We start from the raw sequence: 18,318 nt of genomic DNA on the forward strand, positions 1-18,318 counted from the left end.
GGAGATTTCATAACTGTATATATTAATACTTGCCATTTGCCAAAGCAGTGAAAACAAAGGTTCTTTTTTTCTCATTTTCAACCAAAGTTTTTTCCTTTTTAATTTTCATGATGTTATAATACTATTTGTGTACCTTTTGTGTACATTTTGGGTTTGACCCAAGATTAGGAAAGGTATAAATCATTATTTGTCACACACACACACACACACACAGAGAGAGAGAGAGAGAGAGAGAGAGAGAACCTAAATTAACAGAGAGGAAGACTCTAAAAGAAAGTGATGTTTATTCAGGAATAGGCAGTGTAATGGGAATATGTGTACCATAGTAAACTATGTGTGTATTCAGGGAAGTAAAGGAAGACAAAGGTTTTTAATGGAAAAATAAGGAGAATTACACACATATGCAAGTCCTAAATGAGAAATTGTTTTGAGATAATTATCCTTGGCCACAAGGATCAATAACAAGGATGATGACAGTCCAAGTTTGGACAGGCAGTTGCTGGGCAGATGTGCTCCCAGAAATGTTTTTTTTTTATGTAAGGTTGGATGGTCTTTGTGTAAGGTTGTGGTTTTTGCACTCTTTTGTGATAGTTCTTGTTATCAGGCATTTGTGCATGAGAACCCTTCCTTCATGGCCTTCCCTAACTCTGTTTGTCAGAGTTTTCAATACATGTGACTCCATTTTGATTCTGACAACTTTCACTATATATGTAAATAAAATAACTTATTCTTATAGAGAATATTTATAGAAGGCTACACAAGAAATTGGTAACTTTTGCCTTCAGAGTGGCCAATATCTATACCCTTGAGGAATAGGTATTGGAGAGAGACTTTATACTTTTGTACCTCTTGAATTGTGGACATATGAATATACCAACAATTCAAAAATTAAATTAAAACTGAAAAATAAAGGTCATTTTATCATGTTGAGCTTTTATAGTTATGGGGAAAGAATACTGTGGCTGGAAAGAATATTGTAACTTGGTTCACTGAACCCAGGATCTCTGTAGCTTGGTCTGTAGGGGGAGTGGGTAAAGCTTATTAAATTAACATTAAGTTAGCATTGGTCAAATATACCATATTAAACAATAGGTTGTGACTGATTCCCACTTATGGACAGATTACATATGAGTGTCCAAAAGGCCACTATTCTTCTAGAGGTAATAGCCTACTTCTGAGGCTATAGCATGCATGGTAATTGATTAAACACATCCTGTTTTTGTAAATAATGTCCTGAATCCTGTACTTAAGATTCCACGTAGAATAAGAGGGCCTGTCATATATCTGTGCACCTCATTAAATTCTCAGTGTAATCAAAATATTCTCTTGGAGAGTTCTGTTTTCTTTTTACAAATATGATTTATTCAAAAGAGATATGGTGTTAATTGTAGAAAAGGTGGTTTTTTGATGTAAAAAAATTAAAAGCTTCAGGTTAGATACAACTGTTCAGTTCTCTGGGTCTTTGAATAGAAATTTAACTGGTGTGTAAAATGATTCTCGGAAAGGTGTAATGCTGTTCAGTTTTCTATTTTCTATCTGTATCAGAATTTGGACTAAAAATAGCAAACACCGAGCATATGCATCCCACGATATGGATGCTGCAGACACTGGAGTATGTATTCATATTGTAAGTGGAAGATTAATGTAAGGAGCCCCAAGGTTTTGGAAACAACTCAGTGAAATGGAAAGTTGCTTTTTGATGTCTGCAGCCAAGCTGGATAAGTTACAATTCAAGCAATTAGCAATGAATTTGGAACAAAGAATATTATTTGTTTTTTGTAACTATGGAAAACAGAGCTGCTTGTAAAATTCAGATAGAATTATAGAGCTGTTGGCACATCACACCAGATTTGGCAAATACAGTGGATAGTCTTTAATGAAGGAAGTTTTCTTTTTAGCTTTAGGTTAAAGTCCCTATAACTTGAATCCTATTTGCCATTTTCCAATGGGGGAAAAGCTATTTTTATTTCCATGGATAGCTGTGATTATGGGCAGTTCTCCCATGATAGAGTAGACTTCAGTTTTAATCAAACATGGTATAAAATTTTTATAATGTGAGAAATTTTATTAGCCATATTTTCCCTTTTTGAATTATATAATAGTAGCTCTTTTAGGTCTCCATCAGTCATCTTTCCTTTTTTTTTTTTTTTTGAGACAGAGTCTCGCTCTGTTGCCTGGGCTAGAGTGCCATGGCATCAGCTTAGCTCACAGCAACCTCAAACTCCTGGGCTCAAGCAATCCTCCTGCCTCAGCCTCCCGAGTACCGGGGACTACAGGCATGTGCCACCATGCCTGGCTAATTTTTTCTAAATATTTTTAGCTGTCCAGATCGTTTCTTTCTATTTTTAGTAGAGATGGGGTCTCACTCTTGCTCAGGCTGATCTCAAACTCCTGACCTTGAGCGACCCTCCCACCTCAGCCTCCCAGAGTGCTAGGGATTACAGGTATGAGCCACTGTGCCCGGCCCATCAATCATCTTTCTTACTTTCCTTCTCCCTGTTGACTCCTTTCTCACTCTTTAGGTTTCCAACAAATTCTATAGCTACTGTCCTATTTTTAATCTTTTCTTTGCTACCAAAATTTCTTTCTGACTACTTTATATCTGTTGCCTTCATTTTTCACTATCCACAGTCTCCTTAACCACTTTTGCATGGTGCTTACAAATGACCTGCTAATTACTTAGTATGGTAGCCATTTAGCTCTTTTTGTGGCATTTGCCACTGTCAACCCATTTAATTCTGTGGTGAATGTCTTTCACCTGGGCTTCTTAAACTCAAAACTTTATTCTCCTCCTTGAATACTTTTATTTCCTTCCTTTGTTTTCTAAAGGAGACCGTTTCCCAAGGTTCTGGCCATGAAAAATTCCCCCATCCCTGTCTACAATTTACACTTGAGAACCCCGTTCATTTCTATTTCTATTATCACCTTCTTTCTCATAGCTTCTTTCTCATTTTTATTCATTATCTTGAATTGATTCCAAAGTGCTTGATTCAGGTTTTTTCTGACTGCCAGATGTCACACTTACAGAGTCAATAAGATCCTTATTGGGTTATCTATATCTTTAAAAAAAATCTTCTTTTGACCCTAATATTCCTGCCAGCTATTCTCATGTTTCTTTGCTCCCTCATGGGGTAACTTCCTGAGACAGTGACCTGTACTCACTCGTTTTATTAGACTTCTCAGCAGCATTTGCTACAGTTGTTTATTCCTTCCTTTTTGAAAGTTGTATTTACTTGGTTTCTAGGGCACTATGTTCTTCTGGTATCTATCTACATAACTGGACATTCCTTCTCATTATCCCTTGCTGGATCCTTCTCCTCTTTGTGACCTCTCATTTTGGAGTACTGCGGGGCTCCGTCTATGGCTCCCTCTTCTTTATACATTTTTTCCATTGTGATAAAAAACACATAATGTAAAATTTACCGTTTTAACCATTTTAACTGTATAGTATAGTAGTGTGTGCACCTTGTTATGGAACAGATTTTTACAGCTTTTTCATCTTGCAAAACTGAAACTCTATACCCATCAAACAGCTCTGCTTTTCCTCCTCCCTTCTCTCTGTACCCTTCCTCCCTAGATCTCATCTAGTCTTCTGACTGAATACCATCTATTTGATATTTTGCTTTAGAATACTTTCAGCTTCCCCTCTCCTTACCTCCCTTCAGTTTTGCACATTCAGATTTTCAGATTGTGTCCCTTCTGTTTCTAGAGTCCTTATTTAGAATACACATCATCCATTAAATTCTCACTTCATTGCTTACCAGATTCCCTTTTCATCTTCTCCTATCTTGAATCTGTGTTAAGATATGTTTATTGTTTAGTTATTTGCTCAGGTATTTTTCCTCAGATGGTTTGCTTGAATGTTTTAATATGATCTTGGTTAGCCTCAGATATCTTTTTGTCATCCCTTACAAATAAGGGGTATCTCAGCTGGGTTAAGATTCAAGACTTCTGCTTTCCTTTCAAGTAGTCTAGATCCTCTTCCATTGCGTTCTAGTTTCTAGTGCTGATGCCAATACCAGTTCTATTTTTCCCTTTATGGTTAATTGTTCTTTCTGTCTGGATACTTACGAGATTTTTTTCTTTATCCTTAAGATAAATGAATTTTACAAGTGTATGAGCAGATATTTGCCTTTTCTTTTCAATCCAGCCTGAAACTTGGTTTCACTTTTCACTTATCCACCAGAGGTAATTCTTCAACCAAGAGAAATTTTCCTTTATTATTGACCTAATTGTTACTTCTTATCCATATGGTGCCTGTTCTCCTTGTGAACACCTATTTTCCACATATTGGGTCTTCTGGGTCTGTCCTTCAAGTCTGATTTTTCTCTTCCTTCACTGTTTCCATTTATTTAGCATTCTGTTCTGTGCTTTGAGATAATCCTTGCACTGCATTCTCCAGTCTACTTATTTAGCTGTCAATAATCATCTTTTTTAAAAAAATCCATCTACTCGTTTTGGTTTGAATATTATAGTTTTAAGCTTTAGGAATTCTGTGTGGGGGGGTGGAATCAGGATTTACTTACTTGTTCTTGCAGTTTTTGTGCAGGTATTTGTCTTTCTTTTTTAGCCCTTCTCTTTCACCGGATATGTGCTCTGATTATTCACTCATTCTCTCCTTTCAAATGTTGGGGCCTCTTACATGGTCAGTTATTTTTCCCTGATGGCTCATTGGAATTCAGGCCTGGTTACTAAACTATTCTTAACAGCAGGAATCCAAGAGGTTGGAACAGCCCTAGTGCCTAAAGTTTAAGGACAGTCAATCTCACTGGAGATGCCTAAAGGAAGCCTAATGCTTTCTGATCTTTTATAGAACTCTCCCAGTTTCCAAAGTAGGAAAGGCCTAACTGCTTCATGTTAGGAAAATCCAGCATATTCAGAGGGATCAAAGTTGATCTTACTCGTGGGGTCTTCAAGATAACCTGAAAACCAAGCTATTCAGTAATCTGCAGCCCTCAGTTTTTGTCCAGGGCTCTGACATTCTTTTTCAATCATTAGCCACCCACAGGGCAATGCAGCATATCAATTTGTTCTGAAGGTACCCCAGGAGAAGCTTAAGTCTTATACAGTAGTTTGCAGGTCTCAGAAGTTGCTTAACTTTAGAAAGTTAAGGAACTTGGATTTGGGCATAGAGAGGAATAAGCCACAGTCAGGTTGCCGTGTTTCAGAATACCCTGAATCTGCACTCATTTTAACGCCGTTTACATTCTAATGCCTCTCAAATTTATTACATCTCCAATCCCTACTACCCCTCTGACTCACATATTCAGTGGCCTACAACAATCTGACTTGGATATCTAATAGATATCACAGTAGTTACATGTTGAAAGTGAACTTTTGATTGTCATCCAAAGCTGTTCCTCTTCCATTCTGTCCCATCTCTGTAAATGGTATCACCATTATTTTTCACATATAGTTTTTTAAGCCAACACCTTAAGAGTCATTCTTGACTTTTTTTCTCTTTTACATGTACTTTTGTATCCATATCCCACTTGATCAGCAAATATTACTGGCTCTACTTTGAAAGTGTGCCCTAAACTGACTACTTCTCACTATCTCCGTCTCTCCCACCCATCCGTATATTATTGCTTCTCTTCTGGTCTACTGCAGTGACTTCCTGAAGCTCTCCATGCTTCTGCTCTTGCCTTCTACAGTTAATTCTCTATAAGCTAGAGTCATCTTTTCAAAAGATAAAGCATTGCTTACCATCAAAGGATTTTAAGAAAATCTAAACTTCATGCCATTACTTATAAGACTCTGTGATCAGGGCCCCAGCTGCTTTCCAGCCTTATTTTCTACCACTTCCCCTGCTTACTGCACTTCAGCCACATTAGTTTCCTTGCTCTTCCCTAGCTGCCTAATAACCATCTTACCTTAGGGCCTTTGCACTTACTAATCTTTTTGTTGAAAATACTCTAACTCCAGATTTCCTCATGATTCCCTTCCCCATTAAATGTGTCTTGCTCAAACCTGTTCAAATTGCCTTATCAGAGAGGCAACCACCTAACCACTCTAAAAAAATAATAATAATAAAAATAAATAATAAAACAGTTCCTTCCCTCCCCTACATTCCCTATTCTGCCTTACCCTGTTTTAGTTTTTAATAGCACTTACCACCACTTGAATCAAATATTTATTTGTTTATTTGTCATCTTCTTCCAGTTATTCTCCATGAGGAAAGGACTTTTCTTTTCTTTTCTTTTTTTAAATAAATACAGGACTTCAACATAAGGAAAGGACTTTTTAATTTATTGTTACATCCCCAGCACCTAGAACAGTACCAGGTACATAGTAGATCCTCAATAAATAATGCACACTTCAAGTGACATTGTTACCAAATTTGACTTGGATTTTAAAATGAAAAAGTAGGTATATACATGAATCTTCCTGGAAAAAAGTCATGTTTTTCCAAGTATTGCTTTTTGGTTTTCTACTTTCTCATCTAGTTTTACAAAGAATGTAATAAATTTTTTACTCTTACATGTTTTAAGTTTCAATTAAAGTATTTGTATTTTATTTTTTCTGTAAAGGTATTAATTATGTAAGCTGCATCTTTTTTCTTTTTTAGAGCTAAATTCAATTTTACCTGTAACGTATTCCTTAATAATATATTTACCCAAAATTTTAATCTATATTTTATTTAAAAAGAAATCTTATAAAATTGTATAATGTCAAGACCATTGAGAATAAAGCAAAGAATAAAATAGAAATAAAGACTTTATTCCTTGCCAATTTTTATAGTATTCTAGTACTTTTTTGGATTGCCTGGAAATCTTCTCAGTTAAGAGATTAGTTTTCTCCATAATGTACTTGCTGTCTCAGCAGGACCCTGGTGATCCTGACCATGCCTGCTAGTCTTTCCCTTTGCTTTTTGCTTTTTATCCTACTTAGGACCTCAGTTTATGGCCCCTAGTCTAAATTTTCATTAGATAGAATTTACTTCTATATCTTAATCGGAAAAAATAGAGAAGAGAAAGTTTAGCAAAATAATAGAAATCAAAACTTAGCTTGAAAATAGGCTTAGTATATATACTATAGGATATATAGTTATATGTTTAAGTTATGCTAATATGTGATTGACACTTATTTTCTTGCATTTTAATGCAACATTCTTCTGATTTCTAGGGAAGACCAATCTTATGGTTTAAGGATGAGGACGGAAGTTATTGGTACAATCACTTGCCATTTTGCTCACATCTTTGAAGGGTCATTATAACTATCTTCATGGGTAGGCCGTGGGAAGCTGAAGCTCTAACACTCCCACATAGCCATATGCCTTTGGCATCTGGAGAGTCGTATAAAATCAGCACTGGCCCATGTTCTCATGCACACTTATAAATACCTCTCTCTGGCTTAGTACTTTAGCATTTGTAAACTATTTTGTGACAAGCTACTTAATCAGAAGTTTTAAAATGGTTCACTTTGATAATTAAGAAATTAATTTGGTTTTGTTTTTATTTTTTCCAGGTGTATGGTGGCTGATGAAGTAAGTGTTTTCATGTTATTTATGTCTTTTATAAAATTACACAACTTGTTTTTAGTGTCTATTATTTTCCATGCACTCTCTGTCTTTCCATATGACTATATGTTTATATGTGGGGAGAGGGAGAGAGAGAGGTGGGGGTGGTAAGAGAGGCGGAGAGAGAATGAGAACGAGTATGTGTGTATGTGTGTTTGCAAAACATGCATCTGGAACATATGTTAATATTAACGTTAGTGATCCAAAATTTTATATTGTTGCCTAGGATGCAGGAGTGTGCTTTGAAATGTAGCCCTCCAAAAAGCTGAACTCTTTTTTTTACCTGTCATAATACTACTTGCTTAAAAGCTAAACTTTAAAGATTTTGCACTAAAGGTTATCATTAATTGTTTTCTATGAGTATGAAACATAGTGGTAAAATGGTATTTCATTATCACTAAGTAATTTGATACATTTAAGTGGCATGTACATATATATATATCCATAATCATGTTTTTTCATTGAAATGGAAGCTCTTGTTACATGAACTATGATACTCTTTACATACATTCTCAGAGTAATACAGATCAATAAATAATTTTTAATAGCAGTTTGAGAAATGTTGCTGTTTTTCATGTTGGCTTTAAGAATAACAGCAAAGCATATTAAAAAATACATATTTTCAAAATATATTAGAAATGAAGGAAATGGAAACTGAATTTTTAAAAAGTAAATGTGTAATTTCCATTAAAAAACAACCTCCCAATTAATTGTCTTTTAGTTTTAGTTACATTCAGACTCCTCCCAATCTCTTATCTCCACAGTCTCCTTTTTAGGGAAAAAATGAATAGAGTATTAATGAATGCTATACAAATTAATGAATGCTATATAAAAATGTTGATATAGGATTTCTCAGTTCATGCTGATTTATCATTACCTAAGTTTTTACTTTTGACTGTTCATTCAATAGGCATTGATTTAGACTAGATGTTATAGTTAGAAACATAGTCATTGCCTATGAAGAACTTCAGCAATATTATTGGAGAAACAAGATATAGACATTTGGAAAACAATTAATACTAATTTATCCTGTAGAACAGGATGAGTTCTAAAAGGCTCTTCATAAATTAACTAATTTGAGAGTCCAAAATGACTGAAAGAGGCTTATGATTTTAGTCTCTGAATATGTTTTCACCAGATGGAAATATGAATTCATTCTTCAAAACTATAAAACAAGACATAACCATTTTCTGTTACATATATGTGTAGAATATATATGTGATATATTTATGTGTATAAAAAATTTTTTTAAAACAGACCAGTTTTATGTCCACAGAAAATATATTATAAAAGGTAACACCATCCTTTATTATCTCCACAATAAGTCTTGGGGAAAGTCTTAGCAGCCTTAGTACACCATTGGTACCTGTGTCCTCACTCTGATGTGGTAGAGATTTGAATGGGTTTTAAATCTATGGAATCATCCATGGATTGAGATAAACATTTGTTTAGCACCTTAACCCTTCATAACTCTTATGTTCTCCTACAAACTCCTATCTTCTCAGTTAATGAGTGTGTAAAGTTCATGATGAACCCTTAGCCACCATGAGTCTTTTCATTATGCCAATCTCTTATTATTTATAATTACATAGTACTTTTGACATGTTGAATAATTTATCATCTTATTTCAAAACATTCTTATTTTTTAATTTTAATATATTTTAAATATCTAATATTTTCTCAATACTTAAAAAAAACTTCTACTTTTGTGTCCTCCATAATTACTTCTCTCTTTTCACCAGCATTTTGAAGACTCATTCATTTATACCTAGTTGACTTCACAGGGTTTATGATGTTAAATCCTTAATAATGTTAATTAAGAAAAACAATCCTCAACTTTACATATGAATACAAAAAACAGACAATAGAAGTAAACAGAAGGACATACAAGTCTAAGATCACAGCTCACAACCACTAATATTCTCTTTAGTAGTAGAGTTGAAATGCTATTTTTGTAGAATCTTACTGAACTGATGTGGATGAAAGTTAGTAAATTAAAAGTGTGGACGTAAAAAGAACTTGTATATATGTAAATTATATGAACTCTGATTTGACCTTCATTCTATTTCCTAATACTGTTCTCCTTCTCTTACTCTTATCACAAAATGGTTGTGAAGTCAGAGAAGGAAGTACAATTTATAACTTGAAGGTCAACCACTTTTTGATTTTTAAATTAAAAAATATATTTTGATGTGATGACTGTTTGACTCATCAAATAGCTAAAAGCCTTAGGAGAGCAATTTTACATCTGTGTTATTGAACCTACTTTTTTTTAAACGCTTAAATACCCACTTGGAGTATTGTGTAATTTAGCTGTCTGCTGTGATCTTTTCTCCCTAGCTTTAAAAACAAATGACTTTCTTCACTGATATTACTCCCCTGTCTTTTATTATTTTTTCGCTATTATCTTTTTCTAATATATTCAATCTTTGTAGAACTATATAACCGATCTACTGTATATAAGATAGTCATTAACTTAAAATTGCAATGATGATTTAAGTTCTGTTTAATTGTGTGATCATTGTATATCTAAATTATAGAGCTATATTTGGGATAACAAAGCTGCAACTTTTAATAAAATGAACTTTGCAAACCTAGCTTAACCTGTTTTAATTACTTCTTTTTTTTTCCTTCTCTTTGTTTAACTCAATTAAGTTTTGTTTCAAGGGCCTTGTAGTGAATATACGGAAACTTTTGTGAACTTGTATTCCATAAAAAATGGAATTCAGACCACAATCTGTAGTCAGGATGTTGCACTATTATATTTTATATTGGTTTTTAATAATTATTTTTGAAGTACTGTTCTTGTTATGTTCTTTGAGAATTATTGAACATGTTTATTCATAAAAAGATATTTTAAACATGAAAAATAGTTTCATATTAACACAAACCAGGTACTTCTTACTTTCTTTGTCAAGTATTTAAGGGCTACTATTCTTTCTAGAAACTTAGTATTTACAGAATTTTTATGTTAGTTTTTACTTAAGAAGATGATATTAACGCCCCGAATTTACATGACTAGTCTAATTTTGTAACATAATAGACAAAATTTTGTCAGTACATGGATTCTGTCTTTTCTCTAGTTATCTATTATCAAAGTCAGAAGATTCTTGCTTTCATCTTATGTAACACTTTTCATTACTTTTCTGCTTTAGCCCTGCAGACCGCCCCCACCACCCACCACACAGGCATAATGCTTTTTTCAGTTTACTTCCTGTTACTTGAAAAAAATTTGGTGGGAGGGTGTTACACCAAATAAAGGATTGCTTCCTTTTTTCAAAAGCAAAGATAACCTTTTGTCAAGGCTGAGATGATTCTTGGCTTGGCTTCCTTGGTGGCTATTTTGTAACAAATTAATAGTAGATAATAATTTGGAACAGAGTCCCTATACTCACCATTATGGAAGCTTTTCTTTTAGTCAAGGTCCTTCTCTGGAAGAGGGGTTTGGAGAGAAGAGCCTATAGGACCTGTTCAATGCTGGCAAAAGTATTTCTGTAAGCTAAAGTCAGGTTTGAAAAGTCTTCTCAGTTTCTGTACAGGCAGAAATCTTCAGGTATCTGGAAACACTGAAGAACCCCTTGGAAGGTTATTTCTGCTGGGAAGACCTTAAAATTGAGATGGTGATATAACATTAACTTCATAGGTTTGAAGACTAAGAACTTAAACTAGACATAAAGAATTTTAGTTTTCCTTTTATATAAACTTACCCTTGTTTGGCAAAGTGAGCTAAGATTGCAATTTTTATTTCATTTTCTTCTACAGTTCCCAGTTTTCTTTTACCATGTCCTAGTTGAATTTAACATTCTCTCCTTTGAGCTCAGTATTGCTATTTCTGATTCATAACCCTTCTTTGTTGTCCGTCCATGTTTGCTGAATGAATGAATAAGTGAATGAACTGATTAATTAGGTAACACTTAACTCTCATTTGTCAGGTTCTGTTCTAATGCTTTACATGTATTTATTTAATCCTCACCACAACGCTATGAGGTCATATATATTATTATTATGTTCATTTTACAGATGAGAAAGGTGAGGCACAGAGAGGTTCATTAAATTGCCCAAGAACATGCAGCTAGAACATACTAGGATCTGGTATTTAACCTGAATTAACTCAACTCTCAAGTCTATCAATTACTATTATGTACAAAGTCCTCAGGTACCAAACTTTCTATTTTTGAAACAGGATTCTTGATGACAGAAGGATTTGGAAGACACAGTACTCAAAGGAATGAAGCTGTAATATTAGAATGAAGATGATGGGATTATAATTTTGTGTTGGTTTGACTACTCTGTACTCCTTTAAGTCAATATCACCCGCCTGCTTCCTTCCTTTCCTTATTTCTAAAGCCAGCTTTATTATTTTTTGAATGTTCTTTTCTTTTTAAAAAAAATTAATTTTTAATTTTAGAGCAGTTTTAGATTTACAGAATTATTGCAGATGCTGCAGAGAGTTCTCATATACCCTTCATCTAGTTTCCCGTATTATTGTCTTACAGTAGTATGGTACATTTGTCTTGATTAATGAACCAATATTCATATATTATTATTAACTGAAAACCATAGTTTATTCAGATTTTCTCAGTTGTTCTCTAGTGTCCTTTTTTTGTTCTAAGATTCCATCTTAGGGTACACATTACATTTAGTAGTAACGTCTCTTTAGGTTTCTCTTGCTTTTGACAGTTTCTCAGACTTTCCTTGTTTTTGAAGAGCTTTACAGTTTTGAGAATTAATGGTTAGGTATCTTGTAGAATGTTCCTTAATTGGGATTTGTCTGATGTTTTCTTCATGATCAGACTTGGGTAATATGTTCTAGAGAGGAAAACCACAGAGGTAAAGTGCCATTGTCATCACATCATATTAAAGGTTGTGTACTATCAATATGACTTATCATTTTTAACTCTAATCACTTGGCTTGAGGTAGTGTTTGTCAGATTTCTCCACTATAAAGTTATTCTTTTTTTTTTCTCCCTTTCCATACCGAATTTTTTGGAAGAAAGTAGATACATAGCCCACACTTAAGGAATGGGAAGTTATGTTTCAATTCCTTAAAGGGGGAGTAAATACATAATTTATTTAGAATTCATTCATTCTTTATTAATTTTCTTAATCCTGTACTTATATCAGTATGGATTAATGGATAGTCATTTTATACTTTGAGTTGTAATTCATTACTACTTTCTTTATCTTGTTGCCCAAATTGTTCCAGCTTCGACTATTGGGAGCTCTTTCAGTTGACTCCTGTGTCCCTTTGACATACTCCATTCATTGTAGAGTATTTTGGTTTTGGTTTTGGTTTTTTGGGCATTTTCTTACTTTCTGGCACTACAAGATGCTCCAGGCTCATTTTGTATATTTCTTGCCCCAGTCTAGAATCAGCCATTTCTCTAAGAGACCTTGGTTCATTTTATTAAAAAATAATACTAGAATGAGGATCTTGGTTCTAGGTGTGTTCATTTCTACTAGGTTGTCCTTCTTTGTAGGTCCTATCAGCTAACAGAGCAAGGAGATAAATGCATGTATACTAACTTGTATATGCACATATTTGTAAATATATATGTAACCATCTGTATCTATAATTAAGCTAAGAATTCATTCATATTGATGTCTCCAACTCTAATCCATTACCACTGATCCATTACCTCTTAGATTATTCAACCTAGCCTCTTCCCCTTGCTTATCTGAAACCTCCCATTCTAACAGTGAGAATCTGGCTCCCACTGTCTGCCATGCATTTACTTAATTGTTCAATTCCAGTATGTATAGTTCCTTTTGACTTTATTCTTACAGATTCCATTCCATTCATTTTCAGATTACTCAGGTCTGCACCTTGTTCCTCTGCTTCCTTCAGTGAAGGTATTTCAGACATTTGTAACACATTTACAGTATTTTTACATTCTTTTGTCACATTCTGCATTCCGTCCTGGGATTGCCTGACCTTCTAAGTTATTTTTTAAATATTTGCATTCAGGTTTACTCTTTGTGCTATAAAGTTCTATGGATTTTCACAAATGGTTAATGTTTTGTATTCAGCATTACACTAGAGAATAAATAGTTTCACTGCCCCACACAATCCCCTGTGCTTCACTTACTCAATTTCCCCCAGGCCTGAAGCCCTGACAACCACTGATTTGTTTAATGACTTCATAGTTTTGCCTTTCCAGAATGTCATATAATTAGTATTTTATATCATGTAGCTTTTTCAGACTAGTTTTATTCACTTAGTAATATGCATTTAAGATTCATCCATGTCTTTTTGTAGCTTGATAGCTTTTTCTTTTTATCACTGAATAATATTCCATTATATGGATGTACCACAATTTGTTTTTCTATTCACCAAGATGAAGGGACATCTTTGGTTGCTTTCAGTTTTTGACAAAAAGGCTGTACGTCCACACAAAAACCTACATGAGAGTAAGTTTTCAAATCAGTTGGGGAAGTATCTAGGAGTATAATTGCTGGATTGTATAGTGTATTAGTTTCCTAGAGCTGCCGTAAGAAAGTACCCCAAACTGAGTGGCATAAAATAATAGAAATATTTCCTCCCATAGCTGGAGGCTAGAAGTCTGAAATAGGTATCAGCAGTTTCTTCTGAGGTCTCTGAGAGATAATCTGTTCCATGTGTCTCTCCTAGTTTTCAGTAAACACGAGCAATCCTTGGCATTCTTTGGCTTGCAGATATATCACTTCATTTTCTGTGTCCATCTTCACATGGCATTCTCCCTGTGTGTTTGTCTATATCTCTTATAAGGATAATAGTCAGATTGGATTAAGGGCTCACCCTACTCTAGTATGACCTAATCTTAACTATTTACATCTGCAATGAACTTATTTCCAAATAAGGTCATATCCTGAAGTAGAGGAGTTTAGAAGTTTAATATATCTTTTGGGGAGAGGGTTACCCAATTCAATCCATAACATATGGTAAGACTATATTTATTTTTGTCAGAAACTATCAAACTGTCTTTAATATTATCTGTACCATCTTACATTCCCACTAGCAATGAATGAGAATTCTTTTTGTTCCACATCACCACTAGCAGTTAGTATTGTCATTTTCTTTCAGCCATTCTAATGGGTGTGCAGTGGTAACTTGTTTTAATTTGCAATTCTCTATTAACCTGTGATGTTAGAGCATCTTTTCATATGTTTATCTACCATCTGTATATCTTCTTTGATGAGGTCTCGGTTCAGATCTTTTGTGTTTCTTTTTTTTTTTTTTAGCGACAGGGTCTCTCTCACTCTGTTGCCCAAACTGGAGTGCAGTGGGACGATCACAGCTCACTGCAGCCTTGAACTCCTATACTCAAACGATCCTCCTGCCTCAGCCTCCTGAGTAGCTAAGACTACAGACATGTACCACCATGCCTAATTTTTTTTTATTTTTTGTAGATATGGGGCCTCACTTTGTTACGCAGGCTGGTCTTGAACTCCTGGCCTCAAGCAATCCTCCTGCCTCCCAGAGTGTTGGGACTATAGGTGTGAGCCACCACACCTGGCCTGCCCATTTTTTAATTGGGTTGTTTTGTTTCTTTTTTATTGTTGAGTTTTAAGAGTTCTTTGTATGTTTTAGGTACAAATCCTTTATTGGATATGTGTTTTGCAGATATTTTCTCCCAGTCTGTGGCTTGTCTTTTCATTCTCTTGACAGTGTCTTTCACAGACCATAAATTTTAATTTTAATGAAGTTCAGCTTATAAATTTTTTTTTCTTTCTTTGATTGTCCTTTTGGTCTTGTATCTTATTGCTAAACCCAAGCTTACCTAGATTTTCTCCTATGTTATCTTCTAAGAGTTTTATATTGTGCATTTTACATTTAGGTCTATGGTCCATTTTGAGTTAATATTTGTGAAAGTGTAAGGTCCATGTCTAGATAAATTTTTTGCAGATATATGTCCATTATTCTAGCACCATTTGTTGAAAATATTACCCTTTTTCCATTGGTTTACCTTTCCTCCTTCATCAAAGATCGGTTTCTGGGCTCCCTCTTCTATTCTGTTGATCTATGTCTATTCTTTTGCCATGACCAGACTGTCTAGATTACTACAGCCTTATATTAAGTCTTGAAATTGGGTAATGTGAGTCCTTCAATTTTGTTCTTTTTCTTTAATACTGTGTTTGCTATTCTGGATCCTTTACCTTCACCTATAAACTTTAGAATCAGTTTATCAATCTCTACAAAATAGCTTGCTGAGATTTTTGACTGGGATTGCATTGGAAAGAATTGAAATCTTAACAATATTTAGTCTTTGGGTCCATGAGTACTGAATGTCTCTCCATTTATTTAGAACTTCTTTGATTTTTTTATCAGTAGTTTTCCCCGTACATGTCTTGAATATATATTGTTAGATTTATACCTAAGTATTTCATTTAGGAGGATGCTGTTATAATTTTTTTTTTAATTTTCAAATTTAGCTTATACCTAGTATATAGGAAAGAAATTAAGTCTCATATATTATTAACTTTGTATTCTGTGACCTTGCTATATTCACTGATTGGTTCTAGAGTTTTTCTGTAGATTCTTGGGATTATCTACGTGGAGATTATCTACATAGGCAATCATGTCATCTGTGAATAGAAATAGTTTTGTTTCTTCCTCTATAATCTGTTACCTTTCATTTCCTTTTTTTGTCTTACTGTACTATCCAGGTTTTTCAGTACAATGTCACAGAGGAGTGGTGAGAGAGGACATCTTTGCCTTGTTCTAGACTTAGGGGGAAAGCATTTAGTTTCTTACCACTAAGTATTATGTTAATTGTAGGTTTTTTATAGATGCTCTTTATCAAATTGAGGAACTTCTCCTCTATTCCTAGTTTTCTGAGAGTTTTGATTACAAATCAGCATTAAATTTTATAAAATGCTTTTTCTTCATCAAGTGATATGATCATATGAGTTTTTTCTTCTTTAATCTGTTAATGTGGTAGACCATATTTATTTACATTCAAATGTTGAACCAGCCTGCATACATAGAATAAATCCCGCATGGTTTATGGAGTATACTTCTCTTTGTACATTGTTGAATTCAATTTTCTAATATCCTGTTGAGGATTTTTTTTTTGTATCTATATTCATGAGAGATTGGTCTGTTGTTTTCTTTTCTTATAATGTCTTTGATTTTGGTGTTAGGGTAATGCTGGCTTCATAGAATGAGTTAGGAAGTGTTCCCTCTGTTTTCAAAGGGCCAGACCTGAATCAAATGGAAATAGCCACTACATGCTGCCACTAGAATTATTAATATATTCCTAAAATCTGCATTTCTCCCTGTTAACTATAGAGTAAAATACTTCACAAGCTGGCCACTGCCTGTTTCTTCCATTTTCTTCTATTCTCTGGTAGCAGTTCTTGTGACACTTCCATCTCTTTATTTATTGTAACCTCTACCAATTACTTTCAACATCAAATTGGACAAGTTAATTATTAATAATCTCTCTGAGCCTCAGTTATCTTGTGTTTAAAGTAGGCAATATTAATACTTTTCCCATGAGATTACTTATGTAAGGCACAGAAGGAATATATCTCAGATACCCAACATAATAGTTTTCTTTCCTTTTTCTTCTGTTTTCAAACACTGTGACTTTTTATGCTTTGCAATTTCTACATATTTCTTTTTCTGATGAATTCTCTTCCTTCTGTATCCCATCCTTTCCTCAAGTCCATCTAAAAAGTCATGATTCAAAACCTTTTCAGCTTTCACTACCTCTGTATCGCCATCCCCGGTTGCCTTTTGGCACCTCTGTGCTCTCACTTCTGCTGTAGTTTGAATCATGTTCTACTGTACTTGTCTGGTTATCTGCACAGATTGGAACTCCTAGAGCTGAAGCCATGTGTACCTAGCATGGTGTCTGAGGGTAGAAGAGTAGATTTCCACTTAATGCCCCCGAATGAATGAATGAAAGAACAAGAAAAAGAAAGAGAACTCCTTTTATCTTATTAATTTGTTGTTATTGTTGACTTAAGACCATTTGAGCTAGTCAAGAAAGATCTCTTCACTTGGACTTACCTATCAGTCACCAGTGCTTTAAATCAGGTTCATGCCTATTACCACCCACCTCCAATTATTGTAGGCATGGAGGTAATGGAAAAAAGATTCCTTGCAGTGGGTTTTGGTGTTTGGAATTGTCTTAGTCCCCTCAGGCTGCTGTAACAAAAATAATGTAGACTGGGTGGCTTAAACAATAAACATTATTTCTTACAGTTCTGGAGGATGGGAAATCTAAGATCAAGGCACTGGCAGATTCAGTGTCTGGTGGGGGCCACTTCCTGCTTCATAAACAGCTGTCTTTTTGAGGTGTCTTCACATGGCAGCCGGGTGAGAAAGCTCTTTGAGTTCTCTTTGAAAAGGACACTAATCCCATTCATGAGGGCCCCACCCCTATTACCTAATCACCTCCTAAATCCTCTACCTCCTAATACTAGCACATTGGGGGTTAGGAATTTAACGTATTTATTTGGGAGGGGAAAATCATTCAGTTCATGACAGGAATCTTTTTAAAAACTTTATTGAAATGTCTGGTATAGAGTCTTCCTCGTTTCCTAAGTAAGTTCAAGTCATCCCTCACTCTGAAAATTTTTATCTTGAACACTAGCAAAGTACAAATGCAATTGATTGCATTTTCAATTTTAAGGGATTCTACCCTGATTTCTTTGGAGGCTGATGTAATTTTGTTCAGGGCTCCTGCTGTTTTGCACAGCTGGGTTATTGCAATGTTCTCTCATAGTTTTGGACAAAATTCAAAATGAAAAGCGGAGGTGGCAGTTATGGTAATTTAAACCCTACCCAGATAGAGTCAGACACAAAGGAT

At 34.5% G+C, this 18,318-nt stretch overlaps 1 protein-coding gene across 2 annotated transcripts in view; it reads left to right on the forward strand.

The window, feature by feature from the left end:
* Nucleotides 1–18,318, forward strand: part of ZRANB3 (zinc finger RANBP2-type containing 3) — a 212,900-nt gene that overhangs the window by 68,697 nt on the left and 125,885 nt on the right. For both annotated transcript variants that reach the window (XM_069473214.1, XM_069473223.1), the window contains exon 2: nucleotides 7,468–7,486. In XM_069473214.1, coding sequence (XP_069329315.1) covers nucleotides 7,468–7,486 — 19 coding nt within the window. The remainder of the gene's footprint in view (nucleotides 1–7,467; nucleotides 7,487–18,318) is intronic.

This window comes from Eulemur rufifrons, chromosome 1 (assembly GCF_041146395.1).
Source record: "Eulemur rufifrons isolate Redbay chromosome 1, OSU_ERuf_1, whole genome shotgun sequence".
NCBI classification, from domain to species: Eukaryota; Metazoa; Chordata; class Mammalia; order Primates; family Lemuridae; genus Eulemur; species Eulemur rufifrons.